At 47.0% G+C, this 24082-nt stretch overlaps 1 protein-coding gene across 1 annotated transcript in view; it reads left to right on the top strand.

The window, feature by feature from the left end:
* The window catches only part of ANTXR1 (ANTXR cell adhesion molecule 1), a 101940-nt gene that overhangs the window by 15244 nt on the left and 62614 nt on the right, over positions 1-24082 (top strand). The window contains exons 6-12 of the mRNA XM_027715532.2: positions 648-727; positions 2343-2411; positions 4441-4521; positions 10626-10686; positions 14173-14271; positions 19708-19777; positions 20066-20144. Of these exons, the coding sequence (XP_027571333.2) occupies positions 648-727; positions 2343-2411; positions 4441-4521; positions 10626-10686; positions 14173-14271; positions 19708-19777; positions 20066-20144 (539 nt within the window). The remainder of the gene's footprint in view (positions 1-647; positions 728-2342; positions 2412-4440; positions 4522-10625; positions 10687-14172; positions 14272-19707; positions 19778-20065; positions 20145-24082) is intronic.

The raw sequence follows: 24082 nt of genomic DNA on the forward strand, positions 1-24082 counted from the left end.
TGCTTGACTTCCTTGTTGCATCCTTACCACATTGTTGAAAATTGGGGATTTCTAAATAGTACTAAGAAATTTTAGGTGTCAGATCTCTGTTCTGCAGCACTTGAAGAAGTTGCCTGTTTGGAAGGGATGATTACAAGGTTTAATGGTATTGCTGAAATGTTGAAGATTTTAGGCCATTTCCTACCATCTCTGTTTAGATCCCAGTTGAGCTTTTTATCACAAGCTGAAAAAAACCCTGTGGATTTCTTGAATTGATAAAATTAATAAAATTATTTTTTACAATATCTATATTAATATAATTAATAAAATCAGGAATTAACTAGGAACAAATTGCATTGGGTTTTTTGATGGCTTCAGCCTAATCTACTGGTCTGTAAAACTGAAATATTGAGGGGCTGTCAATTGAAGCCATTGGCACATCAAAAGGGTGGGATATAAAACTGAGATTGAAGGCAGGTGCCTGAGTGAAAAACTGTGGAGAAATTTATGTCTCCTGAAAACTGGTTGGTTGGAGGGAGGAGGCCATGAGCTTGACAGTTGCTGTTTATGGCCCTTTGGGTGTGCTGAGAGGCCTCTCTCAGGATGTTTTCTAGGGTGGTTCAGCAAACACAATGAAAGCAAGGGCCTGAAGGAGTTTGTGTGTTCAGGTTACAGAACTGCCAGTGTCATCATTGCTCTGACCGATGGAGAGCTCCACGAGGACCTGTTTTTCTACTCTGAGAGGGAGGTGAGTGTCTCACACATTTTCAGTCAGGGAGACAGGGAGATGTCTGGGCCTGCTGCTTTGAAGGCAGAAGATAAGGAAAACCATTAAGAGCAGCAACGCTTCTGACTCATCACAGCTGAGACTGTTCATGGGAAATGAGAGGGCTTTGAACTTCCAGTTAAAAATAAACACTGGAGGAAGGAAGAATTCACAGCTGAGAAGTTTCAGTATTGACTGGATTGTTCTGGGAAATACCTGGATCTTCTCACTTTCACTTTTCTTCTCTCACAAAAAGTAAAGGCTGCAGAAGGAGGATGGTTGTTGTTCCTATAAACTTCAGGGACATCAGAAAACCTCTCAGATGATCAAATCCAAAATTTCCACGAATATTTCCACGGTTCAAGCACATATTCTCAGCATCCTCATTAAATTAGTGAACTATGCAAGATGTTAGCTAAACAGTAGGGTGAGCACTGAAAGCTTTGCTGCCCTTTGGACAGTCCTCTCTGAAGAGATGAACCAATTTGCACTTGTCAGTCAAGCAAATTAGGATGACCTAAACTTGGAAGATGGTATTTTTGCATGAATTTGTTATGGACAGATTTTTTCCTCTCAGTCTGTCCAAAGTGCAGCTTTAAATCCAACAACAACAAGAGGAAAGGTTTTGTAGAGTAAAACCAATACTGCTACAGCACAAACAAATGTCCTGGATCTGCAGTTCCCCTCCTTGCTCTTCATCTCCTTTTCTTCCCTTCTGAAATAAAATACCCACAAGAAAAGCAAGTTTGTTTTTAGAGGTGAATGAACAAGTTGAAAGGTCAGAAGTGTTCCATTTGTTTTGGTTTGGGGAGGAGCAGTTAAGAGCTGGCAGGAGGAGATCCTGAACTCAGCTCCTACTCTGGGAGCTGCTGCAGTTGTTTGGGCTGAAGCTTCCCAGTGTGAAACAGGAATGAGGCTTTTCTGCTGAAGCACTTTGCTGTGGAACAACTTGAATTGCCACAGTCTTCTGATACAGTCTGACTTGCTGCCATCTGTTCTGGGAAGGGGTTTTGGTCAGGTCACGTGTTCTCGTTCTAATGACTTAAATTGTACTTATGCATTCGGAGCATTTGCCTTTTGAATAGTAAATGCAACTTCATCTTCAATGGAAAAATCAAACCTGTGCATGTCCCCCCTTTAGTTTAGGATGCTGTGTAAGCAGTGGGAGTGATACAGTTTTGTAGCAGATGGAATGAAATGTCTCTCACCTATACATAAGTCCAGGCACACATCTGAAACAGAAAACACCAAAGCATTTTAGGTTACTCTTGTACTGAGATGTGCCCTAAATGATGCAAAGAAAATTGATTCAGTCTGTCTGACATATTTTGGGAAGCTGAAGTCACTCAAGAGGTAAACTAATTAGGTTTAAAAAAACTACCAAATACCTTGGGATTTGCTTTACTAAACAGTAGCTACTCTAGAAACAGATAAAACCCGAATTTACAGAGTCAGGGAGGAAAGCTTTTAAAACTCTCCTTTGACAAGCCCTCCCTGCTCATTAGGCAGAGGAAGACTAAATTTATGATTAAGACCTTTCAGAAACCTGCATCCCATCCCATTTGCATCCGTGTCATCCTGCCTTTCCTCGTTCCAGGCGAATCGGTCGCGTGACCTGGGAGCAACAGTGTATTGTGTGGGTGTGAAGGACTTCAACGAGACCCAGGTAAAGAAGCCTCCTTTTTTGTCTGAGGTGCTTGGCAGAGGTGCAGGTTGAACACGGGCACACACTCCTGAATCCCCTTCTCAAGGTTCCCAAGTAGTTTTCCTCTCCTTCTGTCGACTGTTCGACGATCCAAAGTGCCCACCTGAAGTGGTGGGTCTGGTGTTGGGTTTAAGTCCTTGTCTAAGTCTCCAGCTGTGGAGAGCTGCCCCTCTGCCTGCCCAGATACTCTTGGTAACGGTGCAGAAAAGCAGAGGAAAAGACACCTGAAGAAGAGTACATTGTCTGGCCTGAGGAGCAGGCTGTGGGACATCTTTTCCCCACACAAATATTGCCATAGAACTGCTCAGTTTCAATCCAGGTTTCTCTTCAGGGGAAAACTGTGCTGTCAAAAGCAAACACCTTCATTAGTGACAGTAATAGTTCACGCTGGTTTCCCCTTTGATAGTCTGACTTCTAAATTTGTCATATGAATGTTGGTATGCCCATGAATTATATTTCACACACTAACAGCTGACATTTTTCTGACATGAGTGAAACACTTGCACAGCCCCAAAGTGGAGGCTGAAAGACTTTTTCCAGGTTTTCATCTTTCAAAAAAGGAGTCAAACCAAACTTGGTGTAGAACAGTCTCCTTCAAACCAAACCCAGAGACTGGTGCAACCCAGAGTAAGTCATAGAAAAAGCAAAGAGGGAATAAAGATGCCGAAGAGACCAGATCTAAAGCAACAGGCCTCAGACAGCTGCTACTTGAAGGCATTTGAATGCTGAAGAAATTAATTGGAATTAGACGACTGTGTCTGAAGTCCCAGAATGGACCAGGAGGAGGACCATGGGGAGTGAGTTGAGGAAACTGTAAACATCCTAGTTTACAGAGGCTTCTGCAGCTCAGCCAACAAGGAATGAGCTGCTTTGCTGCCCTTCTTGGAGCAGGCAGGGGAAAGTTGCCTGGAGTATTTCTCTGGATGCAAACCAGGAGGTTGGCAGCTGGGGAAGTGGGAGTTGTGAGTGACAGGAGCTGGAAAGCTGGAGCCCGTGGGGTTTAGGGAGGAATGTGTGGCTGCTCTGCTGCCTCCAGCTTGCAGTGCTACAGGAAAATCCAGAGAGGCCTTCTGGGCTGGGTTACCTCTGCCAGGGGAGAGAATTACTGGAACAAAGGTTGGCCTTGCAGCAGTAAAACTTGAGTCTGCTCCAGCAGATGCATGGAGAGCTCATTACTGCTGAGTTGGGCTGAGATTTTGGGCTTAACCCTTAGTCTGCCACTGGCAGCTGGACCTGCATGAAGCTCTTTGCAGGTGTTGTCCTGGTTCCCCTTACCTTGCCACCACCTCATGAAGGTCCCTCTTCCTTGTCGTGGAGGTTTCTGGATGCTCCCCGATACCTTTTAACCTCCACTTGGAAAATATCTCCTGAGAGGTCCCTGCTTTCTTCTTTTTGGCTCTTTAATGTTTGAGTGTAGGACCAGTAGTCAAACCTCTGCCCTGACAGGGAAGGTGAGTCAGGGCTCCAGCTGGGGTATAATTTCATAAAATCACAGCATCTTGAAGGTTGCAAAAGTCCTCCAAGATCAAGTCCAACCCTTGACAGAACACATTTTTATTAGCCTTCTCTACATGTGAAAATACTGAATAATTTTGGTTACTTCCCTGGTTTAAATGTGTCCAAGTGTTTTGCTGCCTGTGTTGATGCTGTGGCCTCTTTTGGCTGGGGAGTTACTGAGTGGGGTGGTTTACAATCATGTAGGAGACAGCTTTTGCACTAAAGGCTCTGGGCACCACTGAAAGCCACGTGAAGTCTTGCTTTCAAAGTTAAAAGCCCTTTTCTGATCCTTTCTAAAATCAATCAGGCTAAAGAGATTAACTTTTCACTGCTTAATAAACCATAATACAGTGGCAATCCACACAGAGTACTTGAGCATTTGAGGTTTTTATCTGCAAGTGGATGAGTCTGGAGAAGTCTTAATTTGCTGCCTGCTGGCTAATTTATGTCATTCTTTGCATTTCTGTTTTATTTCCTTTCCCTGCTCTGTCAGCTGGCTCGGATTGCCGACAGCAAAGATCATGTCTTCCCAGTGAACGATGGGTTTGAAGCCCTTCAGGGGATCATAGACTCTGTAAGTACTTTTAATCATGTGTTTGCAGTTTGGTTTTCCTGTGTTCACAAGGACCTGCTTGAAAAATCACTTAATCATTTGGTCCAAAGAACTGACCTTTGTTTGTACTAAAATCACTACTTCGAGGTCAAGTTTATCAACTTTGAGCCCAAAGACGACCTTTGTCTGTCTCCCTCCTTGGTGGGAAGGAACTGAGTGAACGAAGAGGCACAGGGTGACAGTCTGTGACGTGGCTGCCCCAGGCAGGGACAGCAGGGCTGTGCTGGAGCTCATCCTGTGCCAGGGGTCAGGGCACTCTGGGATCTCCATCTGTCCCGTCCCAGGGGATGTGCTGCACTGCTCCCTGCTGGAATGGGGGAAGGGATCCTGCTCTGTAGGCCAAAATCCCCAAGCCTCTGCTTTCTGCATTCAGCCTCCTGGCAGATGGGCTGGTCTTCTCCTCCCCAGATCGAGGTTTCCCTATTCCCAATTCCTGGCATTCCCTGCGGGAACTGGGTGGAGCATTGAAGAGCTGGCCCATTTTGAGTGGCTGGGCTGATTAGGGTGCTTCCCATGGCTACAAAGGATGGGAAATCCGTTTAAGGACACGTGTGTTCTTCATTTTGGAAGAGCTGATAAAACTCAGCTAAAGGTCCGATGTGGAGCTGGGCAAGGGGGTTCACCGGGGGGGTCTCACATTTCTCTGTTTACAGTGGTTACACACTGTTTTGACAGTGTCATACCAACCAAAACCATTCCCTCAGCTCAGGCTCAGTTCTCCCTGCTGCTCTCACATGGAGATGGAATACAATATCTTGCTTATTGGTTTTCCTGGCACTGTCTGAGCGTGGCTCTATTGCCCCAGCTCTCTCAGGCAGTCAGGTGTTGCATGTCACTTCAGAAAGCAACAAAACAAGAAGAACCACTTTGCTCCCCAGCTCTGCATTCCCTTTGCAGATGTTTTTAATGAATTCCAGCAGCAGTTCTGACTCCCTTCCCAGTTATACAGAACAGCCTTCAGGAACCCAATCAAGAACTGCCTCAGCTGAGCTGACTGGTGCAAGATTTCCCAGCCCTGGGAAGGAGGGTCACAGGGAAGTGCAATTGTACAGTAATGAATCCATGACCTGATCACTTGGATTTGAGTGGAGCCTCTGCAGTAGAATGGGGAGAAGGGAAGTGGGTTGGTGTGTGAGAGGAATGACAGGGAGGACGTTAATCAAACTGTAGAATAACATAAACAATCTGTAAATTCCTGTTCTAGCTGGAAAATAAGGTCCTTCACTCCTTCTTTTCTTGTCCTTGCCAAAAGCATCCCTGTGTTGGAGCAAACAAAGCATTTGTGGTCACGGGAAAGGGCCCTGGGATTTGGAAGCTTCTTTCAGTTCCTGTATAAGAGTTGGCACAGCAAGGATGCTCAGCCACTGTAGAGGGGGTTGATTAGGCTACAACCTGCTGGTTATCACAAGGGGGCAAAGATCAAATGATGAGCCTGTGGGGATTAGTGCTTGAATTAACTCTAGAGATGTGAAGACCTGGGTTGGTTTTACACTGCAGGGCTTTGGTGTGACTGCCAGGACTGTTCCCTCCTCCCTGTCCTCAGGAGCAGGGCTTTCCCAGCCCTCTGCATGTGCAGCTCAGCTGGTCAGAGCTTGGTGCTAATACCTGGTGCTAATACCTGGTGCTAATAACTCCAGGGCTGTGGGCTCAACCCCTGCACGGGCCATTCACTTAGAGCTGGACTGGATGATCCTTGTGGGCTCCCTTCCCACTCAGAATATTCTGTGATTCTGGGAATTTGAAGTCCCCCTGGGATGAGGCAGAGGGTGGGAGCTGGGAGTGGTGGAGCTCAAGACTGGCCTCAGCTGGGCCTCTCAATCTGCTGAGCAAAGATGTTCAGGGTGGTGGGGCTGCAGATGTTTCCATGCACCTGCCCTTCCTTTTTTGTGGGAGCCAGGGAGTTTGGAGGGAGCAGCTGCAGGCAGATGTGCTCAGTGTGGTCCTGTCTCCTCCAGGCACCACCAAGTTATGGCTCCCCCCTGGAGACTGTGCTTAACTGAGGTGAAAATCCAGTCCCACACTGAAGCTGTGCTTAAAAACATGATTCTTAAAGTGGGAGCTGAAGGTGTTCAGTGCACTGTGGGGTTTGGTCCTTTCTCTCCTGTGAGTTCCAATCTGACTTTTTTATTAAGCAAACCAATTGCTTTGTCTTCCTCATTGTGAAGAAGCCATTGCTAAAACTTCAGCTTCCCCCTGTGTGATGGGGATTTTGAGTTTGTCAGGAGAGAACAAGCTGGTGGAGAAGCAGACTGACTGATTGCTGCAGGCTGGGGGTCTCAGGGAAGGAGCTGAAGTAATTTACTAAATTTTCCTTTGCTGTGAAAAATTTGTGCAAATCATAACCTGTCAATTTAAAGCAAATGGAGCAAATCTTTGAAGGAAAACCTGAAACTCAGCTTCAGTGACTGCTCAGTGTGTGTCTGGTAGGAGTGCTGGAGGCAATGAGCATGAAGCAACATGAAAGTCAGGATGGGATCCTGTCATGGCTTTGCTATGAGCCTGTAACAGAAGCTGACTGAGGAGCAGTCAGAAAAACTCCCTGATCCTTGGAATGTGTTAAACCATGGCAGCAGCCTGGAACTTACCTCAGAGATGGAATCCTGGGTCCCTTAGCAAGGAGCCTGAGTGAGCTGCAGTTCTCATGGACCAGTTGTGATGGATTAGAAAGGAAGAAGTATGAACCACTTTGTGGGACTGTCCCCTGTCTGTATAAATTGTACAAATGATTCATCCCTTTAAGCTTAATTCCCTGTGTGCTCCCTTAGGACCCTCTTGCAGAGGATATGCCACCTACCCTTGGTATTTTTCAGGACTTGTCTCAGCTCTTGGAATTGCTGTGGCAGTTCAGAACTGATGTGACAGGTCAGTGTGCTCCTTCACCCCAGGAAATCAGAGCTGGCAATGCACTGTCCCTGAATCCTGGTGTTACACCAATGTTTCCTGGGACAAACCGCAGTGCTGGATATGTGCAGGGGGGGAACTTTGGTGACAACTCAGTGTGAGCATCTAATAGGCAAAGGGTGAGAGGTGTGGTGATGGTTTGGTGTGCCCATCCTGAGCTGGTTGCTCAAACTTCACTGGCAGAGGGATAAACTGTGGATTCCCTGGTGCAGGGAGAGGGCTGAGACCCCCTGAATGGGGGAGAGAGATGAGAAAAAGTTAATTCCTTTGCAAGATACTCTGAATCTGTCTTCTGTCACAGCCAGACTTTCTGCACAGGCCAAAGAGCAAGTTAACAACTGGAGCCTCTTGGCTTACCCATCCCAGGGAGAGGATGTGAACCCCCAGCCTCCACTGCACAGTGCTTCTCATTAGTTTTAATGGTATATAGTCATGCTTTCTACTTCTTTCTTCCCCCAAATGCATCTTTAAAAAGGACTTAAATGTATTTATTTTACTTAGCTCATGTAGATATTATTGGACAGGAAACACTTCATAAATAAATGGCTGTTTTATAATTGGCAACAGACTTTGGTATTCAGTAATTGAACAGAGCCTGCTAATGAGTACCTGGCCTCAGAGTGCAGGTCATTCCCACTAATGATAATTAGGCAGTAACCTTCTATTACACTTCAGCATCCTGTTTGCTAATGAGAATTCCCAAATTTGGTGAAAAAACTGTATAAGAAACTGCTGTGGTGAAATAATCTGTCTGTGTTTGTGGAGCAGAACACCAAGGTAAAGCTGCAGAATCTCATTCCCCGTCTTCCCTCTGTTTCTGGGGTCCAGGTGACCTGCTGGGCCTCCCCTGGCCCTTGATGCCTCCCCTGGCAGAAAGGTCAGTTAGTCACAGGTAGTGCTAAAATCAGTTCTGCCCTGCCAGAGCTCCCTGGGGCACACAAAGCCAGGCTCCCACAGGGATGTGCTGCGTTCTTCCTCTGGCATGTCAGTAAATATGGACAGGAGCCTGTCTCAGAGCCTGGAGCATCACTGGAGCCCCATGGAGCAAAGGAGGAGCCTGATCTGGGAGTCTGAGCTGGGTCCCTGAGCTGTGCTGCAGGAGACAACGGGATGTGTCCTCACCAGGAGTGAGCACTGCTCCAAACACTTCCCTGGGTGGGTGCCAGGGCAGAGCTGCCTGAGCCCTGCAGGGACTCCCCACGTCCCCCAGAGCTGTGGGGGTTGTTCCTGTGAAAGTGGGGATGTAGAGTCAGTTCTCCCAGTCTGCTCTCGGGGTGGTTTATGGACCTGGGAGATTCCATCACCACTCTTCCATGAGATTTGCTTCCCTGGGGCCCCAGACCACACGGGGGATGAGCTGCACCTCCAGCCCCCAGGGCTGTGCACCCCTCAGGAAATAAGAGACCTGATGAAATCTTCTACGGTGAAGGCACTGAAGTCTTTTTTGAATGTATTTTTTAATGAGGAAGAGACATAAAGGAATTCTTTTGCAATAGTTATTGCTGCCTGATTTTCACTTTAAGTTAGGGTGGGTGCTTGGAGCACTGGAAACTTAATCTAAATCAAAATAAATATTGCAGTTGGCACTGTAAAAAGCCATTAAGGCCAGTTTTTTATGGTTGTGTAAAAGGATTGGACTGGACTGGGAGATCTGCATCATCTAATTGAGACACCTGCTATTCCACCCCCATCCAAGCTGGGCAACAGCAGGAATGTTTACAAAATGTTTGCTGAGTAGAAGTCCTGAATCTCAAACTTAATCCTGTGAGGTTTGATTTTATTAAAAAAAAGAAAAGTATTGATTGTATTTTACATTCTTCATGTTTCTCCTTATTCTATCTTTCAGATTCTTCTACTGCTTCTCAGCTCTGTTCTCAAGTGTTGACTTTCTCTGTTTTTCCACTTGACAGTTCCTGTATAACCTTGTTCCTGCAAAGCTTCCCTCTCCTCACCTGCCACCAGTTCAGACAGTCCTGCCTCCTTCAGTCCCTTGGTGCTCTCAGTCTCTACCAGCTCTGCTTCTGAGTAATTCAATCTTCTCCTTAAAACTTCTAAAAAATAAATGCTGGCTCTCTGGGTACCTTTTGCAATCGGGTATTTGAGGCAGCGAGCCGTGATTGTGGAGAAAAAAAATGTTATCTTTTTCTTACAGAATTTATTGTATTGGTTGCTGTTCTTTCCTTACAGATGTTTCAGTTTAAAGTTGGGAAAATAGTTTTCATGTTGGATTTGAGTCATGATGCTTGGCTGACATTTCCTTGCCTCTTGGAGCCGACCTGAATTTTGATCGGTGTTGCCTCAGTCAGGGGCTGCTCAGCTGAACCCCCGCAGTTCTTGGTCCTGCTCTCTCGGGGGTCACGGGCACTGGCACGGCTTTGCTGGGCACTGAAGAGTTGGACTTGGTTTTCAGAGCAGGGCAAAGACCTCAAATAACAGCTGGGGCAGTTTCAGCACCATGTGGGAATAACCAGTGTCCAGCTCAGCCGGCTCCTCCTGCCCTCGAGCGCTTGGCCAAGCCTGGCCCAACGTGTAAATCACTGTCTACACGTACAGTGGTTAGAGGCAGAGACAGCCCTGCCAAAGACATGCTGCTTCATTTGAGTTTGGGTGAAGTAAACAACAACTGGCTGTGCATTTGATTTGAAGTCACAAGCAGCTTTGAGGACACCCCCAGGTGTGCTCTCATAAATCAGGTTAAAAGCGAAAGAAGTTGTAACCCCTGTGGCTGAGACCTGAGAAGTGGCTCTGTGGGATGTTTTAATGCAGAGCTAAACAGCTTAGCCTACACTTGTGCTGTTTTGTTGGGAGTGTTGGGCTCCAGAATAACTTTGGAGAGGGAGGTGTGACGTGAAGGGAGGGCGATGACGGTGCCTCCATAACCCTTCGGAGGGACCCGTGGTGGGTGCAGAATAGCTGGCACTGGGGACTAAGGCAAGACTGTGCTGGGATGGTGGAGAGCTTGGCATCCATCACCTTCTAACAGCTCAAGAGGAGCAATGTCACCTGGTTGGCTGGTTTAGGTGAAAAGCTGAGATTGTGCCATGAATGCAAAGTGCACCCTTGAGTTAAGCGTCAATGTGAGGATGAGAGCACTCACGCTTCCAGAGCTGGGTTTCTGTAGCAACCAGTCTGAGGTACTTCATGACATTTTGTCTGTCTTTTAGATTTTGAAGAAATCCTGCATAGAAATCCTGGCAGCAGAGCCTTCCAGTATTTGTGCAGGGGGTAAGTACAACTGAGGCCACAGTCATTCATGTTGCCTAAAACACAACTTTCAGTCCATCTCTAATTGCTGGAAAGTGTACAAGTCACTGATTACCTGGGGCTAAATCTTTTGCCTTTTTTTTTTGTTGTTGCATTTCTTTTTCACCTTAGAATAGTTTGCACAGCTCCCACTTCTACCAAATTATGTCAAGTGGGATTTTCTTACAGAAAAGACCTGAACTCCATACTTTCCCCTAAATGTTCTTCTGTCAAAGCAGTCTGTCTTACTCGGACTGTGCCAGACTTGAAGTAGTTATGCTGCATAATTACAAACCAAATCAGGCAATAAGCCTTTGATTGGGTTCAGAGTTTTGCAAAATTCATCATCTTGGAGGATTGGTGAGGGAAGTGCTTCAGAAACTATGAAGAACATCAGATGGGCACAGTTGGATCTGAAGGCTTCCAATAGTCTTGGAACATTTCTCAGGCATTGAGGGGCAATACAGTGACTGAGGACTAGAGTGTAACCATCAGTCTGCTGCTCGTGTGTTCATCCTGTCCTCTCTTTGTCCTTGCTCTGACCTGACTGTGGCTCTAAAGCCCTGCAGGTGCCTCTTCATTCAGCAGGACCCAGCCTTTCCAAAGCAAGCCAGAGAATTATTTTGGCCTCTGCCATCTGCTTCTCTGAATTCTTCACATTTTATGAAGTGCATCCCAGCTGTTTGTTGAGTGTGTAGCACTCCCTGAGTAGAGAGGTTGGGAGCCCAGCTGAGGTTTGTGGAGAAGGACAAGTCTCTGACAAGTTCTGCATCTTTCTTTACCATATATTGACAGTCCCAGTAAGTAACACAGTTGTTACTTATTTGTCTTCACTTCCAAAGCAGCTGCTTTAATGATCCTGCATCTCCTGTTCCTGGAGGAACTGCCTGCACACCTGAACATCCAGAAGTAGCCACATTTTCCCAGCAGATGCACACCAGGCTAAATGCCCAATAAGTACCTGGCATCAGGTTTATGTTCCATATGTACCACATAGTTTTGATTTTTGAAGCCAGGATGGCATAATTGCCATGAATTATGGTACTTAAGCATCATTTTGGCTGTTCAATTAAATAGTTTCTATGTTAAAATAGGCTCCAAGGCAGGGCCCTGTCTCCCTTGGCATGGTGGATGATTGCTGTGACAGTCTCAGCGTGGAGTGATGTTCCATAAATGCTTGGGAAGGGAAATGAAATCGCTGGAACATTCACATCCACTTTACACTCCTGGAGATTGTTTTAAAGATATATTTACATACTTATTCAAGTGATAAACATTGCTGCTTATATAATGTCATGAGCCAGAAGATGACTTATAATCATCATTTATAACCATCTTTAATGCTTTGTCAGTTGATTCATCACTCCCATTCCTTGTGCCTTAGGGAAGGCAGGGTGGGCACAGCTGTACCCAGCAGAGTCAGCTGAGAGGAAATGCAGAGAGGTTTAATATAAACTCTTCACATCAGAAATTGGCCAGTACTTCACAAGAGGAGCAATGTTATCCTTGAAAAATGCCTGTAATTATTTAGATCCTCAATTCAAAGGCCCAGTTTCCAAGTTTGGGCAAATAGTCCATTGCTCTCAGACTGCAGGGAGTTTAATCTTTGAGGGCTCTGAGAGTAATGAAAGTGCCATTGACTATGAAAATTATGTGCATTAGTGTCTTTAAAATAAATGTTTGCAGATGTAGCTGTGATACCTCGTGTTTTTGTGTTTCTGTGCACATCCTTGGAGAGTGGTGGCAGTTTTTTCCTCTTTTTTTTTCTTTTGCAAGGAGGAAACATGTGGGCTCTGTGTTACCTGAGGCCACTCTTGTGCTGCTGACCAGTCCCAGAAACTGCAGGAATTAATTTCATCATTCTGGAACGGCAGTTTCTGGATGATTTGGCTTTGCAGGGTGAACTGTACAGTTCATTTCAGCCTCAAGCAGAGCCAGGGTCTCCATGGCCCAGCTGACATCACTGATACAGGTCTTTGACTGTACTTGAACTCTCATTCCCCAGCAGTTGAGACTTCTGTGATCTCTCTTAAGGATTCACCAGCCCCCACACTCCAGAACAGAGCTCTTGTCCCCCCTCCCTATTCTTCCCAAATGCTCTCAGACAACACACAATGGGCCTGTGAGCAGCTTCCCTGGCTGGATGTGCTGGGATGATTTGCAACTTGGCTGTAAACGAGCGGGACCTGGAAGAGGGCCCAGATTCCGGAGCAAAGCTGCTTTTTCTGACAAGTACAGTGCACGGGTCCTTGGGGGAGATGAAAGGAGATGAGGACTGTAAAATGCAAAGGGGAGAAATCTGAACCTGCAAAACCTCAGTTCCTTGGTGCTCCTGGGGACTCTAAACCAGGGTGGTGTCCCTGGAGCACTGAGGTCACTCCTGCCTTGTCTTGAGTTACTCCTGCCTTGTCTTGGGCAGTGAAACATTCTGTGTTCAAATCACATTCCCCAGCCAAACTTCAGTGGGGATTAGCTGAGTGACTCTCCCAGATAGTCACAGGAATTGTGGGGGCTGTTTCCTCGCCCTAGGGAGCAGCAGAGCTGAGTCCCTGGATCTGCTGCCAGGACTGCTCTGGGACTGTGGCCCCGAGTCAAAAGCTGAGAGTCTGAAGTGGTGCTTTCCTTGCAAGGCATTCTTCATGCTGGAGGCTGCAGGAAGTCCATAAACCTTTCCCAGTCCTAGGCTGAAGTAATTGGAATATCAAGGGATGGTAGAGAGTGGTCTCAAAGGCTGGTGAGGATGTGATCTCATTGCTCAGCCCTGCCTGCTCCAAAAGGCACCGCTCAGCTCAGGGCTCAGGTGTTTGTGACTGTCCTTGGTGCTCCCTGCTGGCACCCACAGCCTCTGGAGACCCTGTGGAGTTGGTCTGGGAAAACAGCAAAGAGGAAGACTTGGGGAAATGCCCACAGACTCTGAGATCAGACTTTGTCCAGAGATTGAAACCTTGGTCTGTTGATAAAATCCCCTGTCATCATATGGAAATGAGTCCAGTCAAGGCCTCGTGGTGGTTGCACAGCAGTAGGGCAGGACATGACAAAACTCAGGGCAACTGACACGATTTTGGGAAAGTAACACTTAAACTTCTCCAAATTATCTCACACTAGAAGATTTTTTTCTTTCCATGGAAAGATACTTCTGCCTTTCTTCACCCAAAATTTTCTGCCATTTAAACCTTCTCCCTAGCACAGGCCACCTGGGGAGGGCAAAGCTCAATGTCCCCAAAGCTTCCTGTTTTCACTGCAAGTCTGTTAAAATGCCTCTGTAGTGAATTGTTTCCTGTTTCTAAAAATTCAACCTGAAATTGGGTAAGGAGAGAGTGGAAGTTCAATTTTTAACCATTTTCAGACTTAAAAGTTGTTCAGCTGTGAGCTCAAGAGATAGCAAGTGAAAACTTTGGAGATGTGCCTTGTCTAAATGACCTTTCCTTGCCTTGCTCTGTATGAAGTCCAATGCCTGTTCTCCTGCAGAGTCCTTCCAGGTGGTGGTGAGGGGGAATGGATTCCGACACGCCCGCAACGTCGACCGAGTGCTCTGCAGCTTCAGGATCAACGACACCGTCACTCTCAGTGAGCTGCTCTCTTTTCTTTTATTCTCCTACTCTGCACTGGCAGGACATTTGGGATCTTGATTGTGAAAGTAGTAATTGTGGGACTCAGAGCTTTTAATTTGCAGAATGCAGAAGGGATTATTTTTTTAAGAGGAAAATCGCTGGTGGCAATTCCTGTGCTGTGACAGCAAGGATGTGAAGCTCGAGGGGGATGAAAATATAGAAGACAAGAATCTTGTCTGTAAAGAGCATCAATACGTGTCTTGCTGGGCTGTGTGCAGGGAGATCAGGGGTGTTTCTCTCCTTACCTGTGTTTTGTGGCACTCAGAGGGCCTGGTCCGGCAGCTCAGCTGCACACGGTTGTTGGGACTGTGTTGGAGCAGTGGCTCAGGCATTGCTGGGCTGCTGTGGAAGCTCAGAAAAATGTTCCCTCTACAGTTGCCCCAGCAGAAGGACTGAAGCAAGAGAAGCAAATTAGCCCCCAAGTGTCTCTTTGTGAAGTGCAGGGGGAACACTGAGCTGGCAGAACTAAGGAGCCCTCTGCTCTCACCTGGTGTGTCTGGAGCCACGTGGGAAAGCAGAGAGCTCAGAGCTGGCAGCATCAGTGACAGCAGAACTCAGCTTCCCTAGCATGGAATGTGTGCAGAAGCTGATCGTTCTGGAGGCAGTCCTGACCCTTTCCAGCATAATGTGTTAATTAGTTTCTCACATCTGGAAGTCTAATGGCTCAGTGCTGCACATGCTCGTGCTCTGAGCATCAGTGTGCTTTGCTGCTTGGAGCAGGAGAATTTGGCCAAGGCTGCTTGCCCTGTTTGGGATACCAAGGAGCATTCAGGGCAGGTGGAGGACAGTGAGTGCTTGTAACTGGTCCTGAAAGGCTTTTGTGCTGTTGCATTTACTCCTCTTAGTAGGCAGGTTCTGGACTTGCCCACCCTTGTGCCACCAAGCAGAAAGTTTGACTGGCTGTGGGTCACGTTTGCTTGAGTCAGATATGGTGAGTGTTGAGCATGGGAAGAGCAGAAGCTGGAGGGCTCTGGAGCCAGGCATTCATTCCTTTAAACATCCTAAAGCCTTCACTGGGAATGTCATCCATCAGCTTTCCACTGTTCAGTGCCCTGTCTGTGGACTCACAGACACATCCAGTGCTGCCAATGGGAGGAACTGTGAGTGAGGGTTCCCTCACCCCCCAGCACTGTGAGCTGGGGGGGAGGGGGAGGAGGGAGACTCCTTCCTCACTCTCTCTGTGCTGACTGCTTGTCTGGACGAGTTTTTTGTGGTATCTGTCATCATCATTTCGCAGGAGTTGTCAGGAAAGATCAGCTTATCTTAATGCAGCCCCTGAGTTTTTTTATTTGAAGCTGCCTTCCTGTGTCCACAAAATGACTGTGGAAAATGAGGATAAAGGCCAGATATGTTTCCTGCCCTGTGCCCTGATGCATTCCCGGTGTCCTGAATTGCTGCAGAGGTGAAAAGTGAGCTCACTGTCCTTGGCACTGCACCAAGACCTCTCCGTGTGTCCTGCACAGCCCTGGATTGTTTGGGGCAGTGACATGGCCACAAACCCAAGTTCTGAGTTCCACCCACCCCCTGACTGAGGGAACTCAGTAGTTGCTCATCAGTGCTCCCAGACCCAGGTCTCTCCAGGTGGGACTGGCACAGCTCTGTTGGGTTTAAGTTGCTCTGTGAGAGAAGTCCCAAAGTGCAGTCCCAACCCGCTGCTCCTTGGGGCATCCAACTGCAAACAGCCCACCATGAGAGTCAGCTGAGTGAGGACTGTATGGACAGTTCATGGAGCTTGGATAGCTCAGCTGTCTTTGTTTGCTTGAAGCCTCTCAGCCTCCGATGGTATCAGGGAGGGAGGTATTTTTACAGATAACACTAAGCCAACAGTTCCTGAAACCTTAAATTATCCCAGATGAGATGTAGTGAGCACAGCTAGGACGTGCTGAGGTTAAAGGCATGAGCTAATGGGGTTTTATTGGGATTGTTGGCAGAGAAAAGTGGCAGGTGAAGAGAGCAGCGACTCATAATGTTCATAGCTATGGGATAAAAAAAAGAACATCTGTAGAAGCCATGAGGAGTATTTGGCTGAGCAGAACTGTAATCAGATGCATGTTCAGCAGCAGGACCTGGGAGAATTGGTTTCAGCCTGCACAGAGTTAAAAGTGATTATCCAGTGTAGTGACTTATGACTGCTCTGTGGTGCTAAAATGTCTGTGTCTGCCCAGATTGTGCAGGATCCAGCCAAGACAGTTCTGGGCAGGGAGGTGAGCTCTGTCCTGGGCAATTTAAAACTGAATAGAGAGATGAAAAGTTGGTGAAGAACCAGCAGCCCCAAGCCAAGAACCGAAATGACGTCCTGGGCAGGAAACTCAGCGACACCGAGTCGAGCGCTCCGCCCTCCCTTCCACAGCCCTGCCACCAGCACTGTCAGCGGAGAGCAGGCCAAACCACAAAATCCACATTCTGGCACGAGCTCTGGAGTCTGGGAGCACTCAGCCCCATCTCTCACTGCTCTGGGATGCAGCGAGTTTGTTCCGTAGCAGACACGAACCGCGTCCTTCTCCCAAACGCATCCTGCAGATCCGACGCGAGGGCAGACGAGAAGTGTTGTTTTGTTTGGTTTCCCTACGTGAGTTTTCCAGGAAGGAGTCAGATGGCCAGAGTTATGCAAACCAAATGGATCTTCTTTTGTTTAGAGCAAAGGAAAATAGTCCCTCATTTTTGCGGTGGAACACAAACATTCTCCAAACAAACTAATCTCTCCCTGTAGCCAGCCTGGCCAGCCTTGAGCTCCCTCGTGGGACTGTGGGGCTGATAAACTTTCTAGAGAGGCATGGACTGATGCAAGTTAGGGGTGGGAAGGGAGAGAAAGAGAAACAAAAACCTAATGAGATCTAAGTAAAAGGCCTTGCAAGATGAAGCAGCTTTTGTTCTAGTGAATGCTGGCACAGGGATGTCTTTGGCCTTGGCTGCCAGAGTTAGCAAAGGAGAAAACAAGACATTGGTCTTCATTTTCTTGGCATGTGTGCACTGAGACAATGTCATAAATTTATGGGAGTTAATGATATCTTCATAAATCAGGGTGAGAACAGCACTGTGGGGCCAGATGAGCCACCACTGCACATCTGCCTGGAGTGGGAAATGCTGCTGCCTTGGCTTGGTAACTCCACTGCAAACCCAGGGCCTGCATGTGCTGCAAGGTCCCCACGAGCCCAGAGCTGGGCTGGAGGAGATGGGAAGTGTGTGTGGGGGGGTGGGATTACTGCCCTGCACCCTTTAAATGCCTGTGTTCTGCCTGCCATGCCCTGTGATAGGAAGCATCTCCTGTAGTGTGGGGCTGGCAAAGGAATACCCTGTGCTAAAATCAGCTGCTCCTGATGTTCAGCATACTGGAAATGTTCCTGCACGTTCTTGCACTGAGGCTGTGGGAAGACAGCACTAATCTGGCACTTTCCAGGCCAAGAGCTGGAGCAGGGATCTAGAGGGATCCCAGGAGCTCTGAGCCATGGGGCAGAACCAAAGCCAGGCTGTGGAAACCATGTGTCTGCCCAAAATGTTTCATGTTCAGCTGTTGGCCTGGGTCAAAGAGTCCCTGACAAAACAACTGCTGTGGGTAACCCAGAAATTCAAGTGTGTATGTGTAGGCATGGGATTTGCTGGAAGCTGGAGAACGTCAGGGAAGGTTACAACTTTTCATTACCATTTTTTTTCTTTTTTTAATGGAGTGTAAAAAATAAACAGTTCCTAACCTGCCTGAGAAAATCTCCTTTTATATTGCTGCCAAAGCCAAAAAATACACCAGTATGAAATAGGGATTCTAATGTGTGACAGGAGTTACCAGAGCAATACTTCTGCTTTCTAAAACTCTGTATTTGGTGGGAACCTCTTCTAGGAATGTCTGGGAAGGAATGCTTGGCTTGGTGAGTCCTGCTTCTGCATGAGGGGGCAGACTGTTGCAGTCAGTACCTCTTTGTGCCTCATTCACTGCAGTAAAATGGGCTGCATGACCCTGATTGTGAGGGAACCCCCTGAGCTGACACTGGGGTCAGGGCCAGGGTCAGTAGTACTCTGCTGCTGGTGCCCTGGTCAGCATTAGACACCATCCATGTGGACAAACTCAGCAGCCAAGGGAAGGAGGAACAAGGCTCACAGCTGATGCAGAAAGTGCTTTGGAGAAGTTTGCCATGTTCTCTTTGGCTTGTGTCTCCTCATGGCTTTTCCTCTTTCCACTGGCACCTGAAATGGAGTTGTAACTTGCACAAGTTTCCTCAAAAGCAAAAGACCAGTTGGCCAGAACAGTTCAGCTCTTCATTCCATGGCTAAATGTCTTGATTAAACTTTCACCCTTGCTCCTCTCCTTTCTTGGTGCTGCCAGTGGGGCACTGGGCACTGACCTTGCTCCCCTGTGTGTTCTGAGCACCCTGGGAATTAATTCAGTGCAAGATGCAGTTGTGAAGAGACTTTAGATGGTCTGAGAGCCAGGGTTTGTGTTTGTGATGTCAAATAGCTCAGCAAGATGGTGGTGAATTGTGCTCCTGTTCCATGGTGGCCCCGTAGAATGAACGTCCCATCCATCCTCAGGGTACAGAGATAACACTGAAGGTGAGGTTTGAAACCTGCAAGTTTGAGAGGCCAAGGGGAAGGAATCTGTCAGGAGCAGAGGGGATTTCAAACAGAATAAAATGTTTAACTGGAAAATGTTAGGAAGCTGGTAGTATTTGGCAACAGCTCATTTCTGGTCTATAAGCATCCCTGTGAAGGCCCTCGAGGTGGTCATGGGTACAGCTGGTAGAAAGATTTCTGATGCAGGGACATGCTTCTGGAAATGCTGATCCAGCAAATCAGTCCTTCCTGTGGAATGTTTTGGTTTCCAGTCCAAAAAAACAACCACCACCCAGCCTGTCTGCCTGGTTTTCTGTCAATCTGCCTCATCTCTAGTCAGCTGGCAAATGGGCTGGGAAGTTCCTTGGGATCCCCATCTGTCTGATTACCTTGGGATCACCATCTGTCTGACTTAAGTCTACAGAAGAAGAATATTAGTTAATGTTCCTGTTTCCCAGGCAATTGCCTGTTGATAATTTTTCTCACTCCACTTTTAAACCCACAGTATAATTCGGGCTGACAGGTTTAATTTAGTTCAGATGCATCTGCTTAAAAGTGCAAATTTTCCCATAATACATGATTTTCTTTGCTTTGATATTTGCAATTATATGTAACCTGCTGCAACTCCCCATGGGCTCCTGTACAGAGTGGCTGTGATCCTGGCCCCTGACCTTCCAAAAAGCTCTGTACCTTCAGCTGTGTTGTGGCTCAGATAAGTGACACAGCTCTTCAACCCCCACAGTGTTTGACCTCGTTTATGTACCAAGAGTGAGGAAAACCATTATTTAACCTGCTCTTTCAGGGCCGGATTACTGATCAGGTAATAAATCCCAGTATTTCTCTTTTCCAGATGAGAAACCCTTTGTGGTGGAAGACACCTACCTGCTGTGCCCAGCACCTGTGCTGCGCGAAGTTGGCATGTATGTTTTTGCCACTCAAATATTTACTTTGCCTGTGGAAAGATGAGTGTGGGTCACTTTGTTATGTTCTGCTGCTCTTGTATAGATCTAATACTGATGTTATCTCATGCTCATTGTGTTAATTGGCATTAATTATGCACTGGAGCACAGGGGCAAGTGCACCACCAGTGGGAATTAACCTGCACAAAAGGCTCTTCTGAGCATCAGCAGCCCGGGTTGCACTGGATGGTGTCAAGCAGAGGGTTGGGGACCAGCTGGCCTGACTTGGTTCTTGTGGTTCCTTTCCAGGGAAGCAGCTCTTCAAGTCAGTATGAACGATGGGCTGAGCTTCATCTCCAGCTCCGTCATCATCTCCAGCACACACTGTGTAAGTCTGGACCCAAGTGCCTGAGATGGTTCCGGGGGGGTGGAACTCAACTGCAGGTGTTTGTTCCAGCAGGTGTAGGGCTGCCCAGTTGGGTCAGCCTGGTTGGGAAGGACCTGTTTTCCCCTTTCAGGTGAGTTTGGGTGCTTGGTAATATGACATTTTGTATATCCTCTGAGCCACAACGTGGCAAAGCTCTTGAGCCTTCGGTAAATGCCTCAAACGACTCCTCTGCTGTGGGACTGGCAGAGCCCTGGAGGGGTCTGTGCCTGCTTGTCCTCTGCCCAGGGAACAAGCAGCAGCTCTGCTGCTGTGTTTCCTCTGCAGCAATGGTGCTGCTCATTGTGGAAGAAGTGTGGCAGTTGGGATCAGACCCTTTGTCTGGAAACCACCAGTGTGGTGGCCAAAAATGTGGTGGATTCTCCCCTGAAGTAGCTGACTTGTGGCTGCATCCTTCCTTGCCAGTGGGGAATTGCTGCACTCAGGCTCTGCTGGAATGAGGATGATGAAACCATTTCTAACTCACAGTGTTGCTGGAGATGCTGCTTCTACTGAGTCATGGCTGTTGGGAGCAGGGCATGGAATGTCTCGTGCTGGAGGAGGTAGAGGAGGAATTCACTTGGAGCTCAGAGCAATCCTTTCTGCTTCAGCTTTATCCGTCTGTGGGAAGGCCTATCATGGCACAGGCCATTGGTGAAGCAGTGCTTTACTTCTCCTGTGAACTGACTTAAACCAGTTTTTGGGAAGCCAGAGTAGTCTTGCCAGAAAGACTTAGAAGTCTGTGCCCAGCCTGCTTTTGTCCCTGCCCAGTAAAGGCCTGCTGTGTTCCTGAGCAGAACAAGGGCAAGGCCAAGTTGTGTAACATGGGGGCACCAGAAGTGTTCTGTGTCCACAAAGGCTGAGCCAACAGCTGAGAAAAGTCTTTTGTGTCACTCGAACTTGATCCTTGTTCAACAAGGACAGGATTTTACAGAGAGACAGTTTTCAGAGCTTACAGGAGGGGTTATATTCCAAAAGTGACAAAGATTTCCTTATACCTTAAAAGAAGGCAGTTTATTTGAGTAGTTAATTTTTAGTTCTAGTTCACTGCTCACTGGCAAAAATGTATCTGCATGTTGTCAGCAAATTCAAGGAATGTTTTCCTGTGTTTTATTCGTATGAGGCAAGACCTGGGAAAGAATTCTCAGAGAAAAATGATTCCTTCCTCATATGCTTTCTTCCAGAGATGGAATTATCATGTATAGATGATAGGTGATGAAATATCTCCTTCTCTTCTATTGTTTAATAGCTGTAAGGAAACCTTTGCAAGTGCCTGTGCTCCCTGGCACTGCCCTGCACAGGCACTCTGGTGCCTCCAGACTGTGAAGCTGCATTTGCAGTGCAGCTGAGCAGCCAAAATTCCAACCCAGATCCTGCATCCAAACCTAAATCCAGTGGCTGCTTCGAAAATTATATCACAGCCTTCACTAATCGAGGAAGTTTCTCCTGGGTAAACACATGTTTTGTCTTTGTAGTAGTGTTTTATGTTTCAAATTCTTTTTAAATATGAAGCTGTTTGCTGAGACTGCAATGCTCTCTTTAATTAGGGTTACGAGGGCTCCAGACCTGAAAATGCCCCTCGACAAAATGTCACCAAATGACTTGTTTGATTGATTTCAGACCTGGAAGTCGGATCTGTTTGAAGATCTGCAGCTGAAGTGGGAGAGGTGGGGAATGAAGGGATGGTAACACACAGGGTTACCAGGTTTTCTTCCCTGTGTGCAAACCAGGAATCAGTGATTTGGGTTTGTGCTGTATTTCAGAAATGATCGGATTTGGAAAGAGGTCTGGAGTGTCGTCTCCAAAAAGCTTCCCAGATGACAGTGATGGAACGTGGCAGTGCCACACTCGCTGTGCTGCAAATGCCTCAAAACCCCCAAAGTCATCATTGCTCCCCAGAATTGCTGCTTAATGGCAGAAGGAACAAAGCAAGGGTCTCAATGGCCTGGAAAGCTTTGCCACTTATTTTCTTAGGCAGCTCCACAACAGAACCTTCCTGTGCAACATGTAAATAATCTGCAAATATCCCATTTTCCCTATAGCAATAGCTGGCATGTTCTAGCAGCTCCCCCTTTCCAAGGACTCTCTGGGGATAATCAGGGAAGAAAATTCAACTAAGAGCACAGCTGAAGCAAACAGCTGCATTCCTGGCAAGGAAAGACCAAAAATGAACAGTCGGAAGAGTCAGCTGGACTTTGACTCCTAAGTTGTGGATGTAGGTACTTGAAGATCAGGACAGAGAGAGCCTAGACACTGAACTGTCTAATAAGCATTTTTATCACCCTAGCTGGCAAAAATTTTAGTGTAAGTTTTCATGGTAGGGAAATTTGGACAGTTTCTCATGGGTTAATAGGGCAAAGCTATTTTATACCAGCATAGCTCCTGCCCTTCAGTTAATATCTAAAAACTCCTTGGAATGATCAGCAAAATAAATGTCAGTTTTATTGAGCAGTAAAAACTCTAGAAGAAAAAACACTTTTCATCTTTGACAGGTCACCTTTTGGAAAGAAATAGGGGATCAGAAGGCCTTTGCCTTTTCAGGAAGCTCATCACAGTGTAACCTGACTGCTGGGAGTGACAGGAGGGAAGAACACCACCCACTCCTGTGCTCCCTGTGCTTCCTGACACCGAGTGCACCTGCAGAGAATGGGATACTGGCATGAGAGAATGGGATACTGGGATGTTCTGCCTTGCACAGTGCCATCATTTTTGTGAGGGTGCCAGTTAAAAGTGCTTTTTGCAGACTGTGTTCCTTCAGGTTCAGTCTGAGTGTGTGGCAGGAAGTGTCTGTGTGGCCCCGTGTGCGTCTGTGCACACTCCTCTGCAGGGTAAACTCACCCCACAGGGCCAAACTGAGGAGATTAATTGCAATTTTTCCCCTTGAGGTGTGAAATCTGCTACAGCATTTCAAGGGGGGGAAATGTGGGAAGGTCAGGAAGGCAGAGATGGAATGACTGACTGAATCTGCTTCTTGATCTGAGAGACACTGAACTTCCTCTCGCTCTCCAGCATTGAGTTACCCTGGTCACACCTGTCAGCATCACACTGGACCTCTCTGGGCACTGGTTGGGGTTTGGATTTTTTGTTTTGTTTAAAGGAGCCAAATGAACAGGTAAAACAGCCTCAGAGGGGCTACCTGTGCTTCCAGACCCAGGATCCCCCTGCCTGGGCTGCAGGGGTCTGTGGTTCCCAAAAAGTGTCAGGCTGCAAGGTTTGCAGCCCAAAAAACAGTGCAAGTTGAACTGTGTTGGTTCTGTTGTATTCTGCCTTTTGTTAACTGCTTGTGCTTTCCAATATCAGAGAACAGACATGACTGTATGTGCTTTATACCTCCTTCTCTGTGGGACTCAAGGAATTGCTGGTTTAGATTCCCAGTGTAAAACTGCTAGAAGTGCTTAAATTTTGTTTTTTTAAAGTGAGTCTCCAGGCTTTCCTGTTACCTCACTACAGTTCCTACTGTAAAAAAGTAATTGGCTTCTCATTTAACTAAAAAAAAAAAAAAAAAGGTGTGGGAAAGACCTGTAAAGATGCTTTTTTGGAGAGATCTTTCAGCATTTTAATTTTAAAGTACATTTTGGGAAGATTTGCAGCCACATCAAAGTGGTCTCAGCTGCCTCAGGTGGAGCACAACCTGCACTTAAAAAAATAATCAAAATTCTTCTCAGTTGGCCCAGTTCTTTTCAAGCCTGAGGGATGGAACAGGCCATGGGAGGCCTTGGGGATTTTATTTTGTTTTATTTCCTCAGGCTTTTTCAATATGAGGTTTTAGAGGCAAGAGTTGATTACACGTGGGAGGCTCTTCTAAGTCCCTTGTGATGAGTCTTAGTCTGGAATTTACCCAGTCAACAACTGAAACCCCAAATGCTGCCTCAGAGCAAAGGGTGACTCCCTGACCTCGTGCA

Source organism: Pipra filicauda, unplaced genomic scaffold (assembly GCF_003945595.2).
Source record: "Pipra filicauda isolate LSUMZ 115617 unplaced genomic scaffold, ASM394559v2 scaffold364_size791107_pilon, whole genome shotgun sequence".
Classification (NCBI taxonomy): Eukaryota; Metazoa; Chordata; class Aves; order Passeriformes; family Pipridae; genus Pipra; species Pipra filicauda.